General features: G+C 38.1%; 1 protein-coding gene across 1 annotated transcript; it reads right to left on the reverse strand.

Annotated features, from left to right (window-relative positions):
• Positions 1 to 12537: 12537 nt before the first annotated feature.
• On the reverse strand, positions 12538 to 12958 carry LOC118857376 (small ubiquitin-related modifier 2-like). Its single transcript, XM_036768066.1, has 2 exons — positions 12805 to 12958; positions 12538 to 12747 (listed from the first exon to the last, which is right to left on the reverse strand). Exons 1-2 carry the CDS (start codon positions 12956 to 12958, stop codon positions 12671 to 12673), a joined length of 231 nt encoding a protein of 76 aa, XP_036623961.1. The 3' UTR covers positions 12538 to 12670.
• Positions 12959 to 21237: the final 8279 nt, after the last annotated feature.

Raw genomic sequence — 21237 nt, forward strand, 5'->3', positions numbered from 1 at the left:
TGAAAATTATAAAGAGGAAAAGCTAGTTTTGATTATGGGGAAAACATCCCAGTAATTAAGGATCTACAAATGTGAGGTCAGCTGCCTTGTTCCTCTTCACTGCATGTCTTCCAAAAAAAGCTGGATGGCCACTGTCAGGTATGTTGCAGAAGGGATTATTATTCTTGTACGAGTTGAACCAGATGGTGTTTGAGATCCCACCCAAGTCATATTATGTGCTACTACCCCAAAACCTCAAAGCACAAGATGGTAGAGGGAGTAACTAGAGTGATCATTACCAAAAATCAGCCCTTTGAAGACAAGAAATAAGGAAGATCTGCAAGTAGAAAGTGTTCACTGTGCCTTTGGTTACTCCAAACAGCTGGTGTCCAGCAAACAACATCCTGGTGCAGACCTTGCAAGTTTAAGGCTATTTTCTCTGGATGCATATAAGAAGGTTCACTACCAGTGGTTTGGTTACTAAATGATATATTCTTTGGCTTACCAACCTGTGAAAGAAAATAAAAAGGATGCAGCCTTCAGCCTTCTACATAGTCTCTCTTGTGTCTTTAATAACAATGGTGGAAGGGCAGCGTGCTAAATAAAAATCACTTAGTTTTTATAGCATCAATAAATATCAACTTACCCTACAAATACTCTAAATGTGAGATCTTTATCAAATGACCAAAGAATTGACATACTCTTGGAAGAACTGAATCACATCATAGATATCAGATTTAGAGCTGAAAGGAATCTTAGAGTTCATGTAGTCTAACCTCCCTTTTTTACAGGTGATGCAACTGAGGCACAGTGTGCTTAAGGAACTTGCCCAAGCCCACATAGGTAGTAAGAGGCAGAGCCAATATTAAACCCAAGTCTTCTGACACTAAATCTTGTACTCTTTCTACTACATCACCTTCCCTTTCCTGTCCTCTAAGTCACCTTTTCTCTAGGCTAACAACTCCTAGTTCCTTCAATTAATCTTCATATGGCACAATCCCTAGTCCGTATGTACATATTTCATCCCTCTTCTAAATTATAAGGCCCTTCAGGAAATTTAAGTAATTTTGTCTTTGTATCCTAGCTCTTACCATGGTATTCTATACGTACACATGGACATAACTTGAGTTCCCTGTCTCCCAGGTCAGAACGTGAGCAATAGGGAAATATAATGGGGAAAAGACTAAAATCACCTAAAATCTCAGGAGGAAGAAAAGGTGGTTAAAAATCCATAGCACAGGAAGGTAAATCAGAGATGTTCAAACAGAAGGGAGGATGGCTACCAAGATTCATAAATGACTGCAAATATCTCTAAATGAATATTGTAAAACAAAGGAAAACAAACCAACTTCTGAGGATGCAGAAGACTCTATGGATTCCCAGGAGAGCATGGTACTGCAGCACAGTGTTCCCGGATGGTTCAAATGAGAACCATGGTAGAGGAAACTAAAAGGAAACAAATGCTAGAATTTGGGCTGAAGAACAGAAATGCTTAGGTTGTTGTGAGGATCAAATGGGAGAATAAACATAAAGTGCTTTACATCCTCAAAGGACTATACAAATGTTAGCTGTGACTGTTGTTGCTAGAATTCCCTCGTGTAGTCCTCCAGTGACTTCCCTAGACTTCCCTAGAAGCATATTAGAAACCTCTCCGTTTCCCTATATGGGCTTCTTGCCCTACCCTACCTTCCCCCTCACCCCAGGTATAAATGTTGCTATTTACAATTCTACCATTAACTAAAATGTTTTTCGTCCCCTATCTTCATGGGAGCAATGAACGTGTTTCCGGGGCAAATGAATGATGTCATGAATGGGTTCTTTTATGTGCTGGAAAAATTTTGGCTCAGTGTCCTTTCTATTTCCCTAGGCTCTGAGTAGAGCCCAGAGGAGTAGGTTTCAGTGCTTACTGACATGGAAGTACTTAAGGAGTAAGCTTAAGCTCTTAGGACTTAACATAAACCCTAGATTTCCATGGTCATCAATTCCCTTTACAAAGGACTATCTCCACAGGATTTGTTACTTTTGCCCTTCCTTCAGTTATGACTAGGGTCTGAAAGCTAAACTAGTGAGGAAAAGGGCGAGGCACTGAAAATGGTAAAAGTGTTTCAAGCATCTTGATAAACACTACCTTCCAGTCCTCCCTCCCTCCATCCTCTAACCAAAACATGTTGGAGTTATGTGTGGACACAGCCTAACTACAGACTTCAGTTTTATTTGGATATGTTGCTCAACACACCAAAGTATTTTGGGCACGAATTCCCATAAAATATACCTTTAATTACCTTCTGCTGTCCTACTACAGGTTAGAAAATCTATATCTACACAGGGCACTGTTCATAGGAGCAAAAATCTTTTTATGGCAAAGACCCTTTAAAAGAGATCTCAGAGCCCAGTTTAAATCCCAAAGGCAGGAAAAATCAGAAATTCCTTTATTTGCTGTGCACTTAGTGATTTCAGAGTCTCAGTGAATTGGAAAATAATTCATAAGGACAAGACAGTTGTTATTTCAAGTCCATTAGAATTAAGTTGAAGTCTTGTTTTTAATTTCATTTCCTTTTTTCTAATGCTTGTTATTCACATTTCTATAAATTACACTTAAATTTGAGTACAGCAATATGAGGCCTGCCTCTTTGCATGGTCGCTCACTAGATAAAATATAAATGTATCATAAACAAAGCAGCGGCAGCCCAAGCAGCCTGGCATAGCCAATTAAGTCTGACTGAAGAGGAATCAAAGGGATGAGACAAATGACATTAGCGCCTCTTCCATTTAGAATTATATAAGGGATTGTCAAAATTTTTGCACAGGAATCTATTTCCTACTTGGGGAAAAAATGACAAGAATTTAGGCAATATTTTAAGTTAAAAACCATTAGAAAGACAGAAGAATGCTATGAACTGAGCAAAAGATCCTAAGTAGAAAAGGCTCTGTTTTCCAGTTCAGCATCTTTGTGATACTTTGCAGGACATAAACCTGCCCTACATTGGTTTCCACAGCTATGAAATGGAAATAATAATCATAATAATGATGAAGAAGAAGATAATGATGGTGATGATAGCAATGATAATATGTCACTTACTATGACAAACATGTACAGACATGTAGTTACATGAATAAAATCTGGATAAATCATATTAGAAATGTATAAGAAGAACCCAGTATTAAAAGAAACTTTGATGATTTCTTTTTGTGTTGTTGTTCATATAACTCATCATTTCACTTATTTGTACAAAATAGTGAATAATCCTACCCTGGTTGAGAAAAAAAATAGTGGTTTAGGGCTTAAATAAGTCCATCTATCCTGAAGCATCTATTTTGAAGGCTTGGGACTAGTAGCTTTAGTCCCAGCACCTTTGGGTTTGGCTGCCTTTGGGTTAGTGGACTCAGTGGGCCTGGAGTCAGTAGGCTTAGCAACCTTGGAATCACCGGGCTTTGTAACCTTACAATCAGACTTGGTAACTTTGGCTTTGGACTTTGCTGCCTTGAGATCAGACTTGGTAGCCTTGGGATCAGGTTTGGTGACCTTGGTGTCAAACTTGATGACCTTGGAGACCTTGGTGTCAGACTTGGTGGCCTTGGGGCTAGATTTGGTGGTCTTGGTATCAGACTGAATGATCTTGGTGTCAGAATTGGTGATCTTGGGGTCAGTGGGCTTGGCAACCTTGGGGTCAGTGGTTCTGGCAACTTTGGAGTCAGGTTTCTTGGTGCATTTGTGCTTGGTGGCCATCTTGAGGTTGGCACACTGGGGATCTCGGCCTGAGGAGCTTGGTCTTACAGACCTTGGTGCTCAGGGACTTGATGGCCTCTGTTCAGGCCTTGATGGCTCTGGCATTGTTGGCCTGTATCTTCTTCAGCCCTTTCTCCTTATGTTTTTTGGCAAAACATATTCCTCAGAAACTTAGGGTCATACCTCTATGAGCCATTTCTGTGCCATTTGCATGATTAATAGTGGATGAAATGATTCTCACATTTAGCCATCTTTACAACAGGAAAGGATGAGAATGAGAGATAGAAAATTACAAATTATTTTTTAAAATAAATTTGCTTTGTAATGTGAATAACTGCTTCCCCTTATTAATTTGCTTTAAGTTCAAATTATTTTATATTAGATTTCCATAAAGTAGGATATGCTTAGTGGAATAATAGCACTACAAGTGGTAAATTAACCTTATTAATGTAATGCATTACTTTTTTGGTTGGTGTGGGGGGGTATCTAAACTTACTTTAGCAATGGTGGTAGGGGGATTACCTCCATTCATGCCAACTGGCAACTCTTATATAACATACAGTATTAGAGTGTGGTTCAGGATGCTGAGAGATTAAGTGACTTGTCCATGGTCATGTAACCAGCCTATATCAGAGGTAGGATTTGACTCCAAGGCTGGTGTTCTACCCACTATATTACTTTACCTCTAGTTATATAGAATAATTAATAAATTTAACTTAAGAAATTTATAAATAAGGCCTTATGTTAATTTTATGTGATCTCCAAGAAGGGAAGCAACACATTAAAGAAGAAATGCATGCTGGCTGGAAAGAGATTAGAACTAGGGCCAAGTCTGAGCTTTGCTGCTTACTACTTGTATTACCCTGGACAAATCACTAAACCTTTTTCCATCTGTTTTCTCGTCTGTAAAAATGAAGTGGTTGAACTAGGTCAGGGCTGTCCAAACTTAGGTTATCTTAGGGCTGCATTAAAATAAAATAACTATTTGAGGGCTGCACTCAAAATAAAAAATAAAGTACACTAATAGAAAGTGGAGGAACGCGCCATCAATAGGACAGGCCAAGATGTGAAGTGCGAAAGCAAACACAAAACAACAAAGCCACAACACAACAGTATAAAGGTAGGTGCATACTGACTAGTCTCCATCGTACACACGGAACACATCCCACGAATCAATTGAAAATTCTGCGCGATATGTTCTGTCCATAATACTGCTTAAAAACCCCAAAGAAAATTAACATCAATGAGATTATTTATTAGTGATAGAATTAAAAAAATCTCATACTCATTCCATGGAAATTATTATTTTATTTTTTTGCTTGTGAAAATTAAAACCCACAGGCGTGCTGCATAAAATTGCATGATCACTGGGGTCCCTCTTCCAGCTTTCAATTTTCTCATCTTTCAAATTAAAAATGCCTTATTCAAAGTAGAAAAGATCCCCTTTACTTACCCCTTCCTCCTGGGATCCCATCTAGAACCTGATGGGTGAGCTTGATGGATGACCTTTGGATGTTATTCTCTTTCCAGTTCCTTCCCATCTGCCCCTATCCATACAAATCACACCTTGCTCTCTTTCTCTTTGGAAGAGGTAGCAGCTCAATTTTTCTGGAGGTACAAGGAGTAGGAGTATAAGTGCTCCCACTTCAGAATAACTATTTGATTACCCTCCCTACTTTTGTGCAATGCCTTGGCCCCCTACAGGGTCTGGCTCTCCACAAATGATATGTAGTTATGTGTTTGAGAGATTAGGAAATGTCTTTGGGCCCAAACTACTCCCTATTCCACAATGGGAGTCAGGATCGCAAGTCAGATTAGTGAAAAAGAATGCACAATGGCCAAATCACCAGCCTATGTTGGCCTTTTGTTCTAGAGATAATCATCAGGAAAGTGTTTATGTTCTAATTTCTGTTCTACATGATTGTTCTACATGAGCAACAAATTATGAATTGAATTCAGTTAAGCACGCATTTACTAAGCACCTGCTGTGTCAGACACTGTACTAGGCACTATACATATGCAGTGAGGCTGCATGGGAGCATCATGTATCAAGTGGGCATCGTGTGACTTGAAAGAAAGCAGAATAGACATCTCCAGCCTCTTCTCACCTATCTTTTATCCAAGAAACACTTTATTTCCTGCCAAAAGGGGAAGCAGGTTGGGACCAGAAGCTTGACTATTCTGCTCTCCTTAAAGAGAGGGAGTACTAGACTAGAATTATATCTGTCTGCTCCTTTACCTATTGTTAGTCTAGGGAACGCAGTTTTTAGGTTCAAGCAAAATTTCTGATCATTTTTCATTATGGGGAAAAGGAAGACCCCAAGCTCTATAGCCAAGATTTGACTCCCTTCCCACTGAATACCACAAAAAGCAAAAAACACTTTTAGCAAAAAAAACAAACCCTAAAACCCATTTATCCAAATTGGTAGCAAAATAGAAATAAGAAGAAGTACACATGGGAGAATATATGCTAGACAATAAAGAGTGAAGCAGTTTTCCCACTGGGAGAGGAGAGAGAGAGAGAGAGAGAGAGAGAGCAACCTTGATCTTAATGCAGGGAAAATTCCTCAAAGTCTCTATTGTATCAATCTGGGGACCAGAACATGATGGAGACTAGCTTCTTCCCAGAGTCTTATTCTCCCTTTAGTAATCTGAAGCAGGAATGACATCATCCATCTTCTCTCTCAAACCTGTAAATCAGAAGCACCTGAAGTGACTGCAGAGTCTGAAGACTCGAGAGACTAGAACTCTTCTCTCTTCCACTCTCACCTACTTTGCCCAGCCCCTTATAGAGTTGCAGGTCACTGATCTCCACCAATGAGGAAAGAATCCCATACCAATGGGCTTTGGAACTTGGGTTACACATGCAAATCCACAAATAAAATAGTAGTTCTTGCCCTTAAAGAGCTTAGATTCTGTAGGGGGAAACAAAATTGGTCAGTCAATAAGCGTTTTCTTTTATATCTACTACGTGCCAAGCACTGTACTAAACACTGGGGAAACAAAGAAGGGGTCAAAAAACAATCCCCGTAGACTCTCAAGGGTCTTTAGTCAAATGGGAGGAAATAATGCATAAATATTTAGGTATATATAAAATATAGAGAGTATATGAAGATAATAAGAAAGGGGAAGACAGCAGCTGAGTGTGTGTGTGTGTACAAAAGAATAGAGAGGTATATTGGAAATACTTATCAACCAACCAATCCATCAACAAGCATTAATTAAGTGCCTATTCTGTTTCAGGAACTGTGCTAGGTAGTAGGGATATAAAGACAAAAATGAATGAATGAATGAATGAAAGTGCCAGTGTTTTTCAAGCTCTTTGTGTCAAACAGCGTGCTAAGCAGCTGAGGTTACAAATACCAAATGGGAGATAGTCTTTGCCTTCAAAGAACTTAAACTCTATAGGGGAAGACAAGACACACAGTAGCCAACAAATGAATTATGATCTGAGAAGTCACAAAGATGGTGAATGGGACAACAGGGCAGTCAGCTGACCCACCCTTTCGAGAGGCAATAATAACGTTGATTTGGATGAGACGACACAGTCCTCAGAAATTCAGAGCCCAATGGCTGGGTGTCTAGTGGCTGAATTTAGAGGACAGATCCACAGGAGCAGCAACTGTAGCTACAGGGCAGAAAATGATGTAGTTTCTGGTCTTCAAGAAGCTTATACACGTACATACCTACTATACATATATACATACACACATATAAAGTAAATACTAGACAACTTTGTGGCAGGACAAATGAACCAAGGATCATAGTTCAATTCCCAGCTCCCAACCTTCTGAAAATCTACACATTAGAGATTTATTTAGAGCTTTGTAAAGTTGGAGCAGGGTAGGTTTAGGGGAGCAGGAGTATAGGTATGTGTATAGGGTATGCTGTGTGTGACCAGGAACACCTAATGTTTCAAAAGAAAAACTGGCATTATGTGTCTTAGTTTATAAGTTTATGCTATAAAAGTAAAGGTAAAATTTGATTCCTAACTCTAAGACACACACAAAGACTCTGAGATCAAGAAAACAAGACAGGGAAACAAGAACAAACTTCTATGAGAGAACAGAGATTGATACTCAAGGAGGGAGAGCTTTAGGAAATTTTGCTTTTTGAATGAAATGACATTTATTTGATTTGTGAGCCCTTCAATATAAACTAATCATGACTGCTTAAACATAGAAGTAGTGCTAGGATAGTACCTAAGATGCCCCAGTTTGTAGGCACTAGCCTCTGGTGTCCTGGAATGAGGTGATCAGGTAAGCTGCTATCTCCACAAAGCTGTGAACCTCTGCTGCTTTTGTACCTTTGCCACACTCTTCTTTGCTGGGCACATCTGCCATGCTGTTCTCTCCTGGGCCGCTCTGCCCCCGCTCTTTTTAACTTTCTTTAGCTGAAGTACTTGTAGCTGCTTCACAGGTAGAGAGGTCTTCCAGCTCTTTAGCTCATAACCCAAAGAATGTCCTTAATTCTTTTGTGATATAAGCCAGCTACTTAGCAAAACCCTTAGGGATTTTAAAGTCTGTCTTTTAAACAACATTTTAATTAAATAGGTAACATTTATATAATACTTAAAGGTTTATGAAGTACTTTACAATATTATTTTCTTTTAATTCATAATAACCTTAAGAGGTTTTTACACATGAGGAAAGTGAAGCAGATAGCAGTCAAGTTACTTGTCCAGAGTCACACAACCAGTAAATATCTAAGGCCATATTTGAACTCAGGTTTTCCTTACTCCAAGTCCAATGTTTTATCCACTGTACCAACTAACTGACCTTTAACCTCCTCTATTATTTGTTTTAGCCATTTGGCCTCTTAACTTTTATCTTATAGTCAGAACATTTCTTTTAATTGCTGTCATCTCTCAGTCATAACAAATCATTTCTAAGGGCTCCAGTTAACAAAAATGCAATGAAGCTAGGTAACCCTGTAACTGAGTACTCCCTTTTCAACCTCACATGATGAGTTCTTTGAAAATCACAAACAGCTGAGCTGGGTGGACAAAACCAAAAAGACTAGTGACCTTTGCCCTACTTACCCTTAGCAACCACATTTCTGCCTTTCTCCACCAGTGACACACTGGTATTGAAGACAAGGGAAGCCATAAGTTTCAAAATGGAAAAAGATATCCTTAAGAACCAGTGGTATCAACATCAATGAGTTCACTGCAATAGGGAAAGATTCCCCTTCACAGAAGGCTCCACTTAACTCCTCCTTCTCTTCCTCAAGTTGAATCTGCTTTTCCTCAATCATCAAGAAATAATTTTTAAGTTAGATTTCTTCTTCAATTTTCTTTAAATCCTTGTTTCAATCATTATTATTACAATATGTTGGAAAAGCAGAATCTCCAACTAGACTTGGAGCTAATCCAATTTGGGTTTAAGCTGTGTGACCCTGAGCTAGCAATTTAACCAGTTTGAGCCTGCTTCTTCCCCTGGAAAAGAGGATACCACCCGTACAACTTGCCACACAGCATTACTGGGAAGAATGCACTTTGGAAATGTCAAAACAATATGAAAATAAAGCATGAACTATCATTATTATTGTTGTCACCATACTTATCTTTTTAAAAAGGTTTTTGATGTTTTATCTACTTAAAAGCATTTCAAATTTTAAAAGATAAAGGTGATTCCCAGTTTTCCTTGATGTTTTTTTTTTCATTACAAAAGTATAGTATTCTACTTGCACTATGGTTAAAGTTGACTTTGTGAGATGACTTGGAAGTATAATCACCACTTTTAACATTTCTATGGAGAAAAATGTATTCTGAGTTTCAAACAGCCAACTTGTGAATTAATTTTTGGAAAGACAAGTCTTTAGAAAGTTAAGAACTAGTTGTATAAAATTCTCCTTTCCTTTTCCTCCTTCTCCATGGCTTTCTCTAGCTTTCTCTTCCTCTTTTTTGTCTTTTTCTTCCTCTTTCTCTTCCTTTCTTTCTCTGTCTGTTCCTCCTCATAATTAATTGTGAAGATGAGAAACAAATCACTAACAAGTTCTGGATATTCAGGGAGAAGACCATAAGAATACCAAGCTAGAAAGGCCAAGTCTCAGTTAACTGGGCACTTGTGGGGTGTCCTCACAAATAAGAGGAATAAGGATAGCAATGTTTACCAATTACTTGTTAGATATTTCAAACTGGATGCCCTGAAGACATCTTAAACTCAACACATCTAAAACAGAATCCTTTATCTTTCTCCACAAACTCACTCTTCTTCTAAATTTCCTTGCTTCTACTGAGGGTACCATGGCCCTTTCAGTTACCCAGGTTCATATTAATCCTATATTCTTTACTCTCAATCAATTCCCATATCAAATCAGTCACCAAATTTTGTTCCTATCTCCACAATATTTCTAGCTACTCCCCCGCCTTGGCTCTGCCTTTGCACAATACCAAGTTTAACATACACTTTTGCCACAGCAAAATAGATAACAACAGATTTTTAAAGTATCCTAACAAAAACTCATACAATGTTAATGAAACACAAGGCTCATCACCCCAAGGCTGCTATAGGAGATAAATGCTTCCTTGTCTCAAAAGAGGAAGGAGATTGATAGATGTTTTTAGAGCACATGATAAACAGTTTAAAAATTTACAGAAATACTTCGAGATCTCACCTCACGAAGGTTGCCAACAGTTACACACTATTGCCTTTTTCAAACATAACTGAAAGTGGTTTATCTCTAAATGTAGCCTATGAAATAGCAAATTAAGATTCAAAATGCAATCAAATGTGTTCTGTGGACAACCCACATGAGCTTAACTAATGATATATCTCCAAAGAAGCATTAAGCAAATGGCTGGGTCATGCTGGTTTGTTTGTAGAACTGGGAGGTTTTATGATAGTAATTCATAATCAAGTCATTACCACCAGAAATTACAGAAATGTTATTCTAAAGCACCTTGAACTTACTGATCAGTGCAAATTATGTGATGAAGTAGTGGAAACTATGTAAGATATTACTCCAGGTAATAAAAATTTACTGTCTACCACATACTTAGAAAGACATGATCAACTGATTGGAGTGATATAACAGAAGCTTTTAATCCTTTATAAACTAACAGATGATAAATCCCCATACTACAAATATAATCCTGAATTAGAGCATCATTACAGGTAGACCTGTCATTTACAATTCTCTGGACTTAACATTGACCCATAAAAATTTAAGAACAATGTTTGAATAGATATCAACCCCCTTCTACTCATAATCTACAAGGTATGTGGAATGAAAAGCTTTTAAAATATAGAGGCCCATGAGAAAAGGCTAAAAACCATATGGAAACAGGATGTAGTATGTATCGTCCTTTGTCATCCTTTCTGTTACAAGAGTTATTCTGAAGATAATTTTCAGCGCTTCCACAGAAAATATTTATGTCTCAATACTCTAGTTCAGGGCTGTCTAAAATGCAGCCACCAGTGCAATTTATGCGGCCCACCTACAAGCATAAAAATTTACATAAATGCTTTAGTAAACGAAGCCAAGCTACAGCAGAACTCTCACTAAAATGGCAAATCAAAATATTTTGTCTATCATTTCAATAAAAACCTAAGGTTGGACAGCGCTCTAGTTGAATTACAAAAGGCCGTATGATATAATACTTGTACAATAATCTGTATAACATTAAGCATAAAGGATGATGGCAAGATAGAAACCAAAGTATCATTTCTAGGTAAACTCCATCAAAATAAAAGATGAGAGGAACAAGGTAAATAATAATAATCATAGTCTCTAAGAGAAATGAAGAGGATAGAGAACCAACCTCACAGTCAAGAAGCCCTAAATTCAACTCCCACTTCTGAAAATCTGTAAGATGCAGCTAACTGTAAGATACATTTGATGATGTACATTTGTGGAGGGAGTTTCCTCATTAGGAATTCCCTATGCTGATAAAAATCACAGGTTTAGGACAAAAATGTGTCTAAAATTCTTTCTGCAACTAAATAAGTACTAACAGAAGTCTTAATTACTACCAACAAAATAGGTTACTACGGTTTTCTAAATGAGAGCTATATAGTTCCACTCATTTGCAACAGTGTTTTGTTACAAAATAAGCCAGAACTCTAGAGATCCTTCATGGTACATGACTTCATTACTAAGACTCGAGGCTGATTCATTTCCCCCTTAATACTACTAAGCCCACATTTACAAAAAAAAAGTTAATATCTATTATGGAATAATATATACATGGTTCATTGTCATTCTCCTAATCCTCCAATAAATACCTCCACAAGTTCTATAGCAGGGATAGCATCAATTATTATTGGGCTGCTTTTTTAAAAAATTGATTTCTGCTAACTTCACAGATTCATTGTTGGAATACAGAAATTTAATGACAACATAGAAAGTTTATATTCTTTTTTTTTATTTTAAACAAGAAGTTTATTTAAACAACAAGATGTTTGACTTGAAGGGAAAACTATCTAGGATCAATTTCTTTATAGCAATTTATCCCTACTGAGAGACAGAGATTGCCCTACATGTAACAGCTACGTACAAAAATGTTATAAAATAGTCCTTGGCTTTACAATGATAAAAGAAAAACATTGAAATTATCCAATCAAACAAGGTATGCAAGGACTTTTTTGTGGGTCTTTTTGTTGTTGTTAAACAGTGAGAGCAAAATAACTTACTGGAATATAAAGATAAAAGTTGAATGAGCATGCCACTAATGGAGAAAAGGGGCATTTTCACAGAACCAGTTTGTTTTTTCCCCTCCCCATCTCCATTTGATGTTGATCAAAACATACCATCGGCCATTTAGTTAAAAAAAAATACGCATTATGCCTGTGCACATACACCAGTCACTTTATGTACAATAAAGGAACGGGGGAAGGGAATCAAAGAAGAGAAAACTATACTGCAGTAGTCAGGATGTGGATGAACCAAATCTTGGTTTCTAATTGTGAATGTATTGTTTTTCTTGGGAGCACAGTTCTGGAGAAGAGTTGTAGATTCTTTTTAGTAAGTGCCTCCTGTCTGCTGCTGGAATACATCAATTGTATCTTTACCCTCCATTTCCAAATGTGCAGGTGTGTCTGTTTCATTGATTGGTTGCCCATCAAATCAGAATCTGATCTGCCTCATTGACAAACCCTGTCGTTCACAATAGGCTTTCATTAGTTTACTAAGTGGTGTGTGCCTCTTAATCTTAAAGTGCACCACTGAACCATCTTGCCCTGCCACCTTCAGATTAATGTGGTCGTTGTTTTCAGTCTTGACTCCTTCCTTCGGCTTTTCGTCGGCCATTGCGAGTCCCGAGGTCTCCTCCGCTTCACAAAAGAGGCACCAGGATGGTCCGCTCCAAGGGAACGGGGGAGAAGCAGCAGCGTCAGGAGCAGGAGCAGGAGGAGGAGGAGGAAGATGATGGTGATGATGGTGAGGAAGAGGAGGAGAGGAAAAAGGAGGAGGAGGAGGTGGAGGAGGAGGAGGAGGAAGAGCGAAGGTTTATATTCTATAACATTTCCCACAATAGAAACATAGGTGTCATGGTTCATGTTACTCTATAGACACATACACATGCCTTTTATGTTTATAATGAATTTGCTGGAAAATGTTTTTGAATCTTCAGTATATATGGTTCAAAATATAAGTTTGCTTCCAAGGAAAATAATTCATCTCAGGGTGTCTAGTTTCATCTTCTGATGAAATCTTTCATTCACTCCACTGACCCTACTTTCACCACAAAGTAAAGAATGCCTTGTGTTTTTGAATATGGCTCCTTGCTTCTATACAGCTTACAGTCATGTAGGGAGATCTGATACACACACATATACACATATGTGGTAGGTGTGATCAGGAGAAGCCCTGTTCAATTAAATGTCTGACCCCACCGCCTTTGACAGAAGTAAAGAGATGCTGGCTCCATACTGAGGAACATATGCCTTTTACACAGTAAAATTCCTGATCAGTCTCCAGTAACCAGGGCTGCATTGAAGATGTTTGGTGACTCAAAGTCATGGGAGCAAATATGTGAGAAACCCCCACACCTTGTGGCCTATAAAAATGAGGCATGACAGTATCACTACTTTTGGCAGTCTTTGTGAGCATTTTTCCTCCCTTGGAGCCCTATACCAGAGTATAGAAAGGAGAGGAGGGTATTTCTACCCTGACCCTCAGCGGCAATGGCAATTTGCAGTTTATGGCAGTGGGAGACATGTGCTTGCCCAGGTGAACTTGCAACTGGAGTCATAGACCTCTCAATTATTTCTGCCTTCTGATTTTCTGTTTCCTTTTATGAGCACTGTCAGTGATTAGTGTTCTTGGGAAAAATTGTTTCCAGTTTTGAGAGTTACCTCATGGGTACTCCTTAGTTTAGAAATTCTTGAATTCTAGAGTTGAAGGCTGGCTAACAATAGGGAAAAGATTTCCTTAATAGTATGCTTTTTGAAAGAGAAAAGGACCAATTTGTTAAAAAAAATTATAAGCAGCTCTTTTTGTGGTGACTAAGAATTGGAAATTGAATGGGATGCCCATCAATTGGGGAATGGCTAAACAAGTTGTGGTGTAAGATTGAAATGGAATATCATTGTGCTATAAGAAATGACAAGCAGGATGATTTCAGAAAAACCTGGAAAGATTTACATGAACTGATACATAATGAAGTGAACAAAACCAGGAGAACATTGTACACCGTAACAGCAATATTGTTTGATGAAGAACTGTGAATGACTTTTCTATTCTCAGCAATGCAATGACCCAAGACAATCCTAAAGGACTAATAATGAAGCATACTATCCACTTCGAGAAAAAGAACTGATATTATTTAAATACAGACTGAAGCATGATATTTTTCACTTTCTTTCATTTTCTTTTATTTGAGTCTTCTTGCACAAAATGACTAATGTGAAATGTTTAACCTATATCTGATTGCTTACCATCTCAGAGTGGGAGGGTGGGGAAGAGAGGGACAGAATTTGGAACTCAAAACTTTAAACAATGTTTAAAAATTGTTTTGGCATGTAATTGGGGGAAAATTATATACACGTATATGTATATATGTTATGTGTACATATATATGCACACACAGAATATGCTCTTTTTGGAGGAGAATATATTTAATAGACCTTACCTGCTGATAGAGTATTAAAACAATATTATGAGGGGCCAGGAAATCTAGATCTTACAAACCTTACATGATAATTGTTGTGAGTTATTTGGAAAGTGCAACTCCAAGGTGAGTGAGAAATACTGTTCAGCAGTCTCACAAAGAATCTTAGGGGAAGAATTATATAGATATATAGATATAGACATATATATGTAATGGACTCTTTCTCTTTGAGTTTCTTATATTTCTGTGTGTTGATGCACATCTTGGAGTTTTAATACAGTTTCAGTGCTGAAGGAAGCAAAACGTTAATCCATACCCAATATTCCTATTGTACAGTGAATGCCTCTGAAGGAGGAGATCCTGTTACCCATATGGGGTACTTTATACTCCATCTCAATAATTTCAGAGAAAGGAAGACATCTTGATTGAATCAATCAATCAGAGATCCGAACTAAGTGTGTACAAGCCTTATTTCTACTGAATCAATCAATCAGATCTAAGTCTTTAATTAATTTAGAAGGAGTAAAGGTCATTGGATGAAATGAAATGATGCTACATAAGATGTGTATTGTCACTGGTTGTGAAATCATAACCTGCAAGGCTTATATAAAAAGAACAGGCTGGTTCTTAACTGAGTATTTGGTAGCTTAATAGGGAGCAGTTTCAGCCAAGATACTGACAAGAAATTGCTTGGGGGTGAGGATAGGGAATGAGGAGAAGACATTCCATTACCTCCCACCTCACTTGACCATAGGAAGCTCTTGTAAACTTCAAAATATCTAGATTTTGGATTTCCCATCAGCATCCTAGCAATGTCCCTGGAAGAGCTGATGGCAGTGTCTGTGTTGGGAGCCAAGAACAAGCTAGGCACACAAAGGAAAGACCAATTCAGGTCTGGAAAAGGAACATGGCCAAAATTTATACTATATCTAAGGGGAACTTCTTCAGGGTCCCATAAAAGGAAGAAAAGGAAGTCCAGCAGAAGGACTTCCAAGAACTATGAGGCACCCCTTTTACTACTTCATATGACCTAAACTTGAGTCCACTCTATGTCACTTGTGAGTATGCCACTGTTTGGGGACCAAGAGATGTTTTGTACCAATTGCACTCACAGTATATATACTACCTTAGTAAATACCAGTGTCTAGAAATCTAAATAAGTCTGATTGGCTAATTCAAGATCATTTGTTAATCATGGGGGCTGCATACCCATGGGGGCTCAGGAACTACAGTACTAGAAAACCACCTCTAGCTCCACAAGGTCCCCTAGAAGAAGTAGCAACTGTCCTCTGGGGATTCAATCTTCCAACTCAAGCGGGGATTGAGAGAGTAAACCCCAAGCATGTACTACATCCACATTTGGGGAGACTCTAGGCATGAAGCATCCTTAAGCTTCATTTTAGAGATTTTTCCTAAAGGATTCTAGGTGGGATCAGCAAAGAACCAGAGAATGATTTTGACCCTTTATGGGTCAGGATCTGAGTTCATGTGAGCCCAGAGTCCCTTGTGGGGTTCTCTAGACCACAAAGATATGCCCTGAGGCACATCACTTCATGTTCTTTTTTCACTATTGCTCACCCAGGAACCACCCTATTCCATCTTGTCCATGCTAATGCTAATGTGAGCTTGTTCCCACAGCATTCACTATTGCAGAGTAACAAACTTTGTAGTTTTCTCACAATGCACACGAATACCAACAATACAATTTAATTAGCCCGATAGTCTCATTTTGTTGCCATAGAGTCCCTTCCTACCCATGCCACCCTCCAAATGGAAAAGCACAAAGCAAAAAGACCACTCTTTTGTTTGCCTTTCAGGACCAAAATTTTCCCAAGTGCACTTTAGGGGATTAATTTAACCCCGGCAGAGCTCACTATCTTTAACATATTGAGTCTTGATGCGAGGTAATATGGTATCATGATGTGACTATTGAAATTCAAGTTCTTGGGAAGGCAGGGGAAAAGTAGAGAGGAGGAAGAGGTAAATACACACACACACACACACACACACACACACACGCACGCACAATTAACCAGTTTTGGATACCCTAATGTTTTTACCAAAGAACAATTGGAATCTATTTAACAGAAGATCAGTTGATTTTAATTACATACTATTTGTGTAAAGTAAAATTAAATTGACAATACACATGTAGCCATATTTTCCCAAAGCCTAGTTGTTCCTAGAGTAAAATAGTGGGTTTATTGGAACATCACTTTAACTTTTTCAGACTTTCATAACTGTTTCATTCTCCAAAAGGATGGCTTAGTGGCCAGTGGCCTGAATGCTCAGCTTCTACTCCAGAAATAAGTAACATAAGCACTAGAAAAGACAGCTCAATAACTTCCTTTGAACAATTAGCATGGATCAAGTCAATGCATATTATGAAAGTAATGCATACTATGGAAACCATTCCACTGTCAGCATGGAGAGGGCCAATGTTACCTATTAAAATGAAGTTGTGAAACAAAAATTACACGTGCAATGATGAACATTCAAAAGGCAATAACTCAGCCATTTAAATAAATGCACAGGATTTGTTAAAGATCATGAAATGTTGCTATCCTCCAGACTTGTTTTTTTCTATGAACATGTAGATGAAAATGTTAAGAAGATTTAGTTAATACATGTAAAATATTTTTTAATATTCATTAATTTATTCAAAAAATACTTACTAAGAATCTGCCCTATACAGAGCTTTTTGCTAAGCAGTGAGAGGTGATACACAGTTTAGATAACACAGAGGCAATCTAACCTTTCTATTTTTATTGTGAAAGAAAACATAGACAAAAAAAAAACTCAAGAAAAATAAAGTAAAAAAAAAAGTAGGCTTCAATCTGTATTCAGACACCATAAGTTCTTTCTTTGGGGATGGACAGCATTTTTCATAAGTCCTTCAGAGCTGTCTTAGATCATTGTATTGCTGAGATTAGCTACGTCATTCATACCTGATTGTCTTACAACATTGCTGTTACTTTGTACACAGTACACTTCACGTTGCATCAGCCCATGCAAGTCTTTCCAGGTTTTTCTGAAAACATCCTGCTCATCACTTCTTATAGTACAATAGTATTCCATCATAATCACATATCACAACTTATTCATTTTTTCCCCATTTGATGGGCCTCCCCTCAATTTCTAATTCTTTGCCCCCAGAAAAGAGCTGCTATAAATATTTTTGTACATATAGGTCATTTTCCTTTTTATTTTTTTTCTCTTTTGGGATACAGACCTAGTAGTGGTATTGCTAGATCAAAGAGTATGCATGGTTTTATAGCTCTTTGGGCATAGTTCCAAAGTGCTCTAGAGAATGTCTGAATCAGTTCACAACTCTACCAACAATGCATTAATGTCTCATTTTTCCCACATCCCCTCCAACATTTGTCACTTACCTTTTATATCCTGCTAGCCAATCTAATAGGTATGAAGTAGTACCTCAGAATTGTTTTAATTTTCATTCTCTAATCAATGGTGAAATAGAGTATTTTTCATATGGTTATAGATAACTTTATTCCATCATCTAAAAACTGATCATATCTTCTGATCATTTATCAACTGGAGAATGGCTCTTATTTTTATAAATTTGATTCAGTTCTCTCTATGTTTGAGAAATGAAGCCTTTATCAAGAGAAACTTGCTTCGAAAATTTTTTCAGTTACTATTGCTACCTGTATTTCCTTCCATCCTATTCCCCCCTCATTTATTCTCTCTCCTTTCCTGTCCCTCCTCAAAAGTGTTTTGCTTCTGACTACTCCCTCCTCTTATCTGCCCTTCCTTCTATCACTTACCCTCCTTCTCTTATCCCCTTCCCCTCCTACTTTCCTATAGGGTAAGATAGATTTCTATACCCAATTGAGTATGTAGGCTATTCCCTCTTTGAGCCAATTCTGATGAGAGTAAGGTTCACTCACTCCCCCCTCTTCCCCTCCACTGTAAAAACTTTTTCTTACCTCTTTTATGTGAGATAATTTACACCCATTCTACCTCTCCATTTTTTTCTCCTAGTACATTCAACTCTCACCCCTTAATTTTATTTTTAGATATCATCCCTTCATATTCAATTTACACTTCTGCCTTCTGTCTACATATACTCCTTCTATCTACCCTAATAATGAGGAAGGTCTCATGAGTTACAAATACCATCTTCCCGTGTAGGAATGTAAACAGTTTAACCTTATTAAGTCCCTTATGAGTTTCCTTTCCTGTTTACCTTTTTATGCTTCTCTTGAGTCTTATATTTGAAAGTCAAATTTTCTATCAGCTCTGGTCTTTTCATCAAGAATGCTTGAAAGTTCTCTATCTCATTAAATAACCATTTTTTCTCCTGAAGGATTATACTCAGTTTCATTGGGTGATTCTTGGTTGTAATCCTAACTCCTTTGCCCTCTGGAATATCACATGCCAAGTCCTCCAATCCTTGAATGTAGAAGCTGCTAAATCTTGTGTTATCTTGACTGTGGCTCCACAATATCTGAATTCTTTCTGGCTGTTTGTAATATTTTCTCCTTACCTGGGAACTCTGGGATTTGGCTATAATATTCCTGGCAGTTTTCATTTTGGTATCTCTTTCAGGAGGTGATTGGTGGATTCTTTCCATTTCCATTTTACCCTCTGGTTCTAGTACCTCAGGGCAGTTTTCCTTGATTATTTCTTGAAAGATGATGTCTAGGTTTTTTGATGTGGCTTTTTTTTTATCACGGCTTTCAGGTAGTCCAATAATTTTTAAATTATCTCTCTTAGATCTATTTTCCAGGTCAGTTGTTTTTCCAATGAAATATTTCACATTATCTTCTTACTCTTTTTGTTTTGTTTTTGTTTTGTTTTATTGTTTCTTGATTTCTTATAAAGTCATTAGCTTCCATTTGCTCTATTCTTATTTTTAAGGAATTATTTTCTTCAGTGAGCTTTTGTACCTCTTTTTCCATTTGGCCAATTCTGCTTTTTAAGGCATTCTTCTCCTCACTGGCTTTTTAGACCTCTTTTACCATTTGACCTAGTCTGTTTTTAAGGCATTCTTTCCCTCAGTATTTTTTTGTGTCTCTTTACCAAGCTGTTGACTCTTTTTCATGATTTTCTTGCATCACTCTCATTAATCTTCCCAATTTTTCCTCCACCTCTCTTACTTGACTTTCAAAATCCTTTTTGAGCTCTTTCATGGCCTGAGACCAATTCATATTTTTCTTGAAGGCTTTGGATATAGGAGTTTTGACTTTGTTGTCTTTTTCTGAGTGTGTTTTGAGCTTCTTTGTCACCATTGTAACTTTCTATAGTCGGAGGTTTTTTTTCTTCTGTCGTTTGCTCATTTCCCCAGCCTATTACTTGACTTTTAACTCTTTTTCAAAATCGGGTTCTGTTTCCAGGGTGGAGGGTGCACTGTCCCAAGCTTCAGGGGTTTTGTGCAGTTTTTTTCAAAGATACTTCCAGGGACCTATAAGTTTTCAGTTCTTCCAAAGTGGCATGATCTGAGGAGAGGTATTTACTACTCTCCTGGCCTGTGAGTGATCACAAGCACTCTTTTCTGCCCTGGAACTGTGAGGAAGGTCACCCCTCCACTGTGGCTATGACAATGCTCCTCCTCACCCTGGGACTGCCACCCAGGACTGCCACCTAGACCTGAGTATGGGCAAAACAACTGAGTCCTGCCTCAATGCTAGCAAAAAGACCCCTGTAATCTCCTTCTAATTATTCAACCCCTTTACTGTCTGTGGGCTGAGAGCTCCAGAAACAGCCACTGCTGCTACTGATTCAGTTGCTCCCAAGGCCTGCTCTTGGTTTGCTGTGGTTGAGGCTGTGCCGGCACAGCCTGTGCTGGATTGCATTCCACTCTCACCCAGGTGTGACAGACCCTTCCTGCTGACTTTCCAAGTTATCTTTGGCATCTATGGGCTGAGAGGACTAGAAACCACCAGTGCTGCCAGTCATTTAGTTGCCCAAAGCCTGCTCCAGATTTGCTGGAATTGGTTGTGCTGGTGTGGTCTGCACTGCACTGAGCTCCTCTATCACCCTGGTGCAAGAGACCTTTCCTGCTGACCTTCCAAGTTGTCTGGGGCTGGAAATTTATTTCACTCCATCTTTACTGTGAGTTCTGCTGCTCTAGAATTTGTTTAGAGTAATTTTTAAAGGCATTTGGAGGGGTTTGGGGGAGACCTCAAGCAAGTCCCTGCCTTTACTCCTCCATCTTGGCACTACCCTGTAAAGCATTTTGAAATCTTAATAAAGAAAGGCACCAGGGAGATCAGAGAAGTATTTTGGTGATGAGGTGAATCATTGCCTACCTACAGATCTTTTCATTAATTGTTCAAATAAACATTTCGATAGAAAACCTTGGCCTTATGACATAAGAAAAGGCTCCAGATAGCCTGCAGAAGGGAACATGCTGAGTCTGAAGATAGAAGAACTTTGTTCTGATCCCAGTTCTACTATTTTCTGCTTCTAATTATTTTGCTTATAGCCTATACACACTTATTTGTAAACATGT

This window comes from Trichosurus vulpecula, chromosome 7 (genome assembly GCF_011100635.1).
Source record: "Trichosurus vulpecula isolate mTriVul1 chromosome 7, mTriVul1.pri, whole genome shotgun sequence".
In the NCBI taxonomy this organism is placed as follows: domain Eukaryota; kingdom Metazoa; phylum Chordata; class Mammalia; order Diprotodontia; family Phalangeridae; genus Trichosurus; species Trichosurus vulpecula.

Excerpts from the sequence above, each read along its gene's own strand:
- LOC118857376 (XM_036768066.1), bottom strand. The coding sequence starts at position 12,958 with ATGGCCGACGAAAAGCCGAAGGAAGGAGTCAAGACTGAAAACAACGAC. Across the intron at positions 12,748-12,804 it reads AGCCTATTGTGAACGACAGG|ACACACCTGCACATTTGGAA; the intron begins GTTTGTCAATGA and ends TCAATGAAACAG.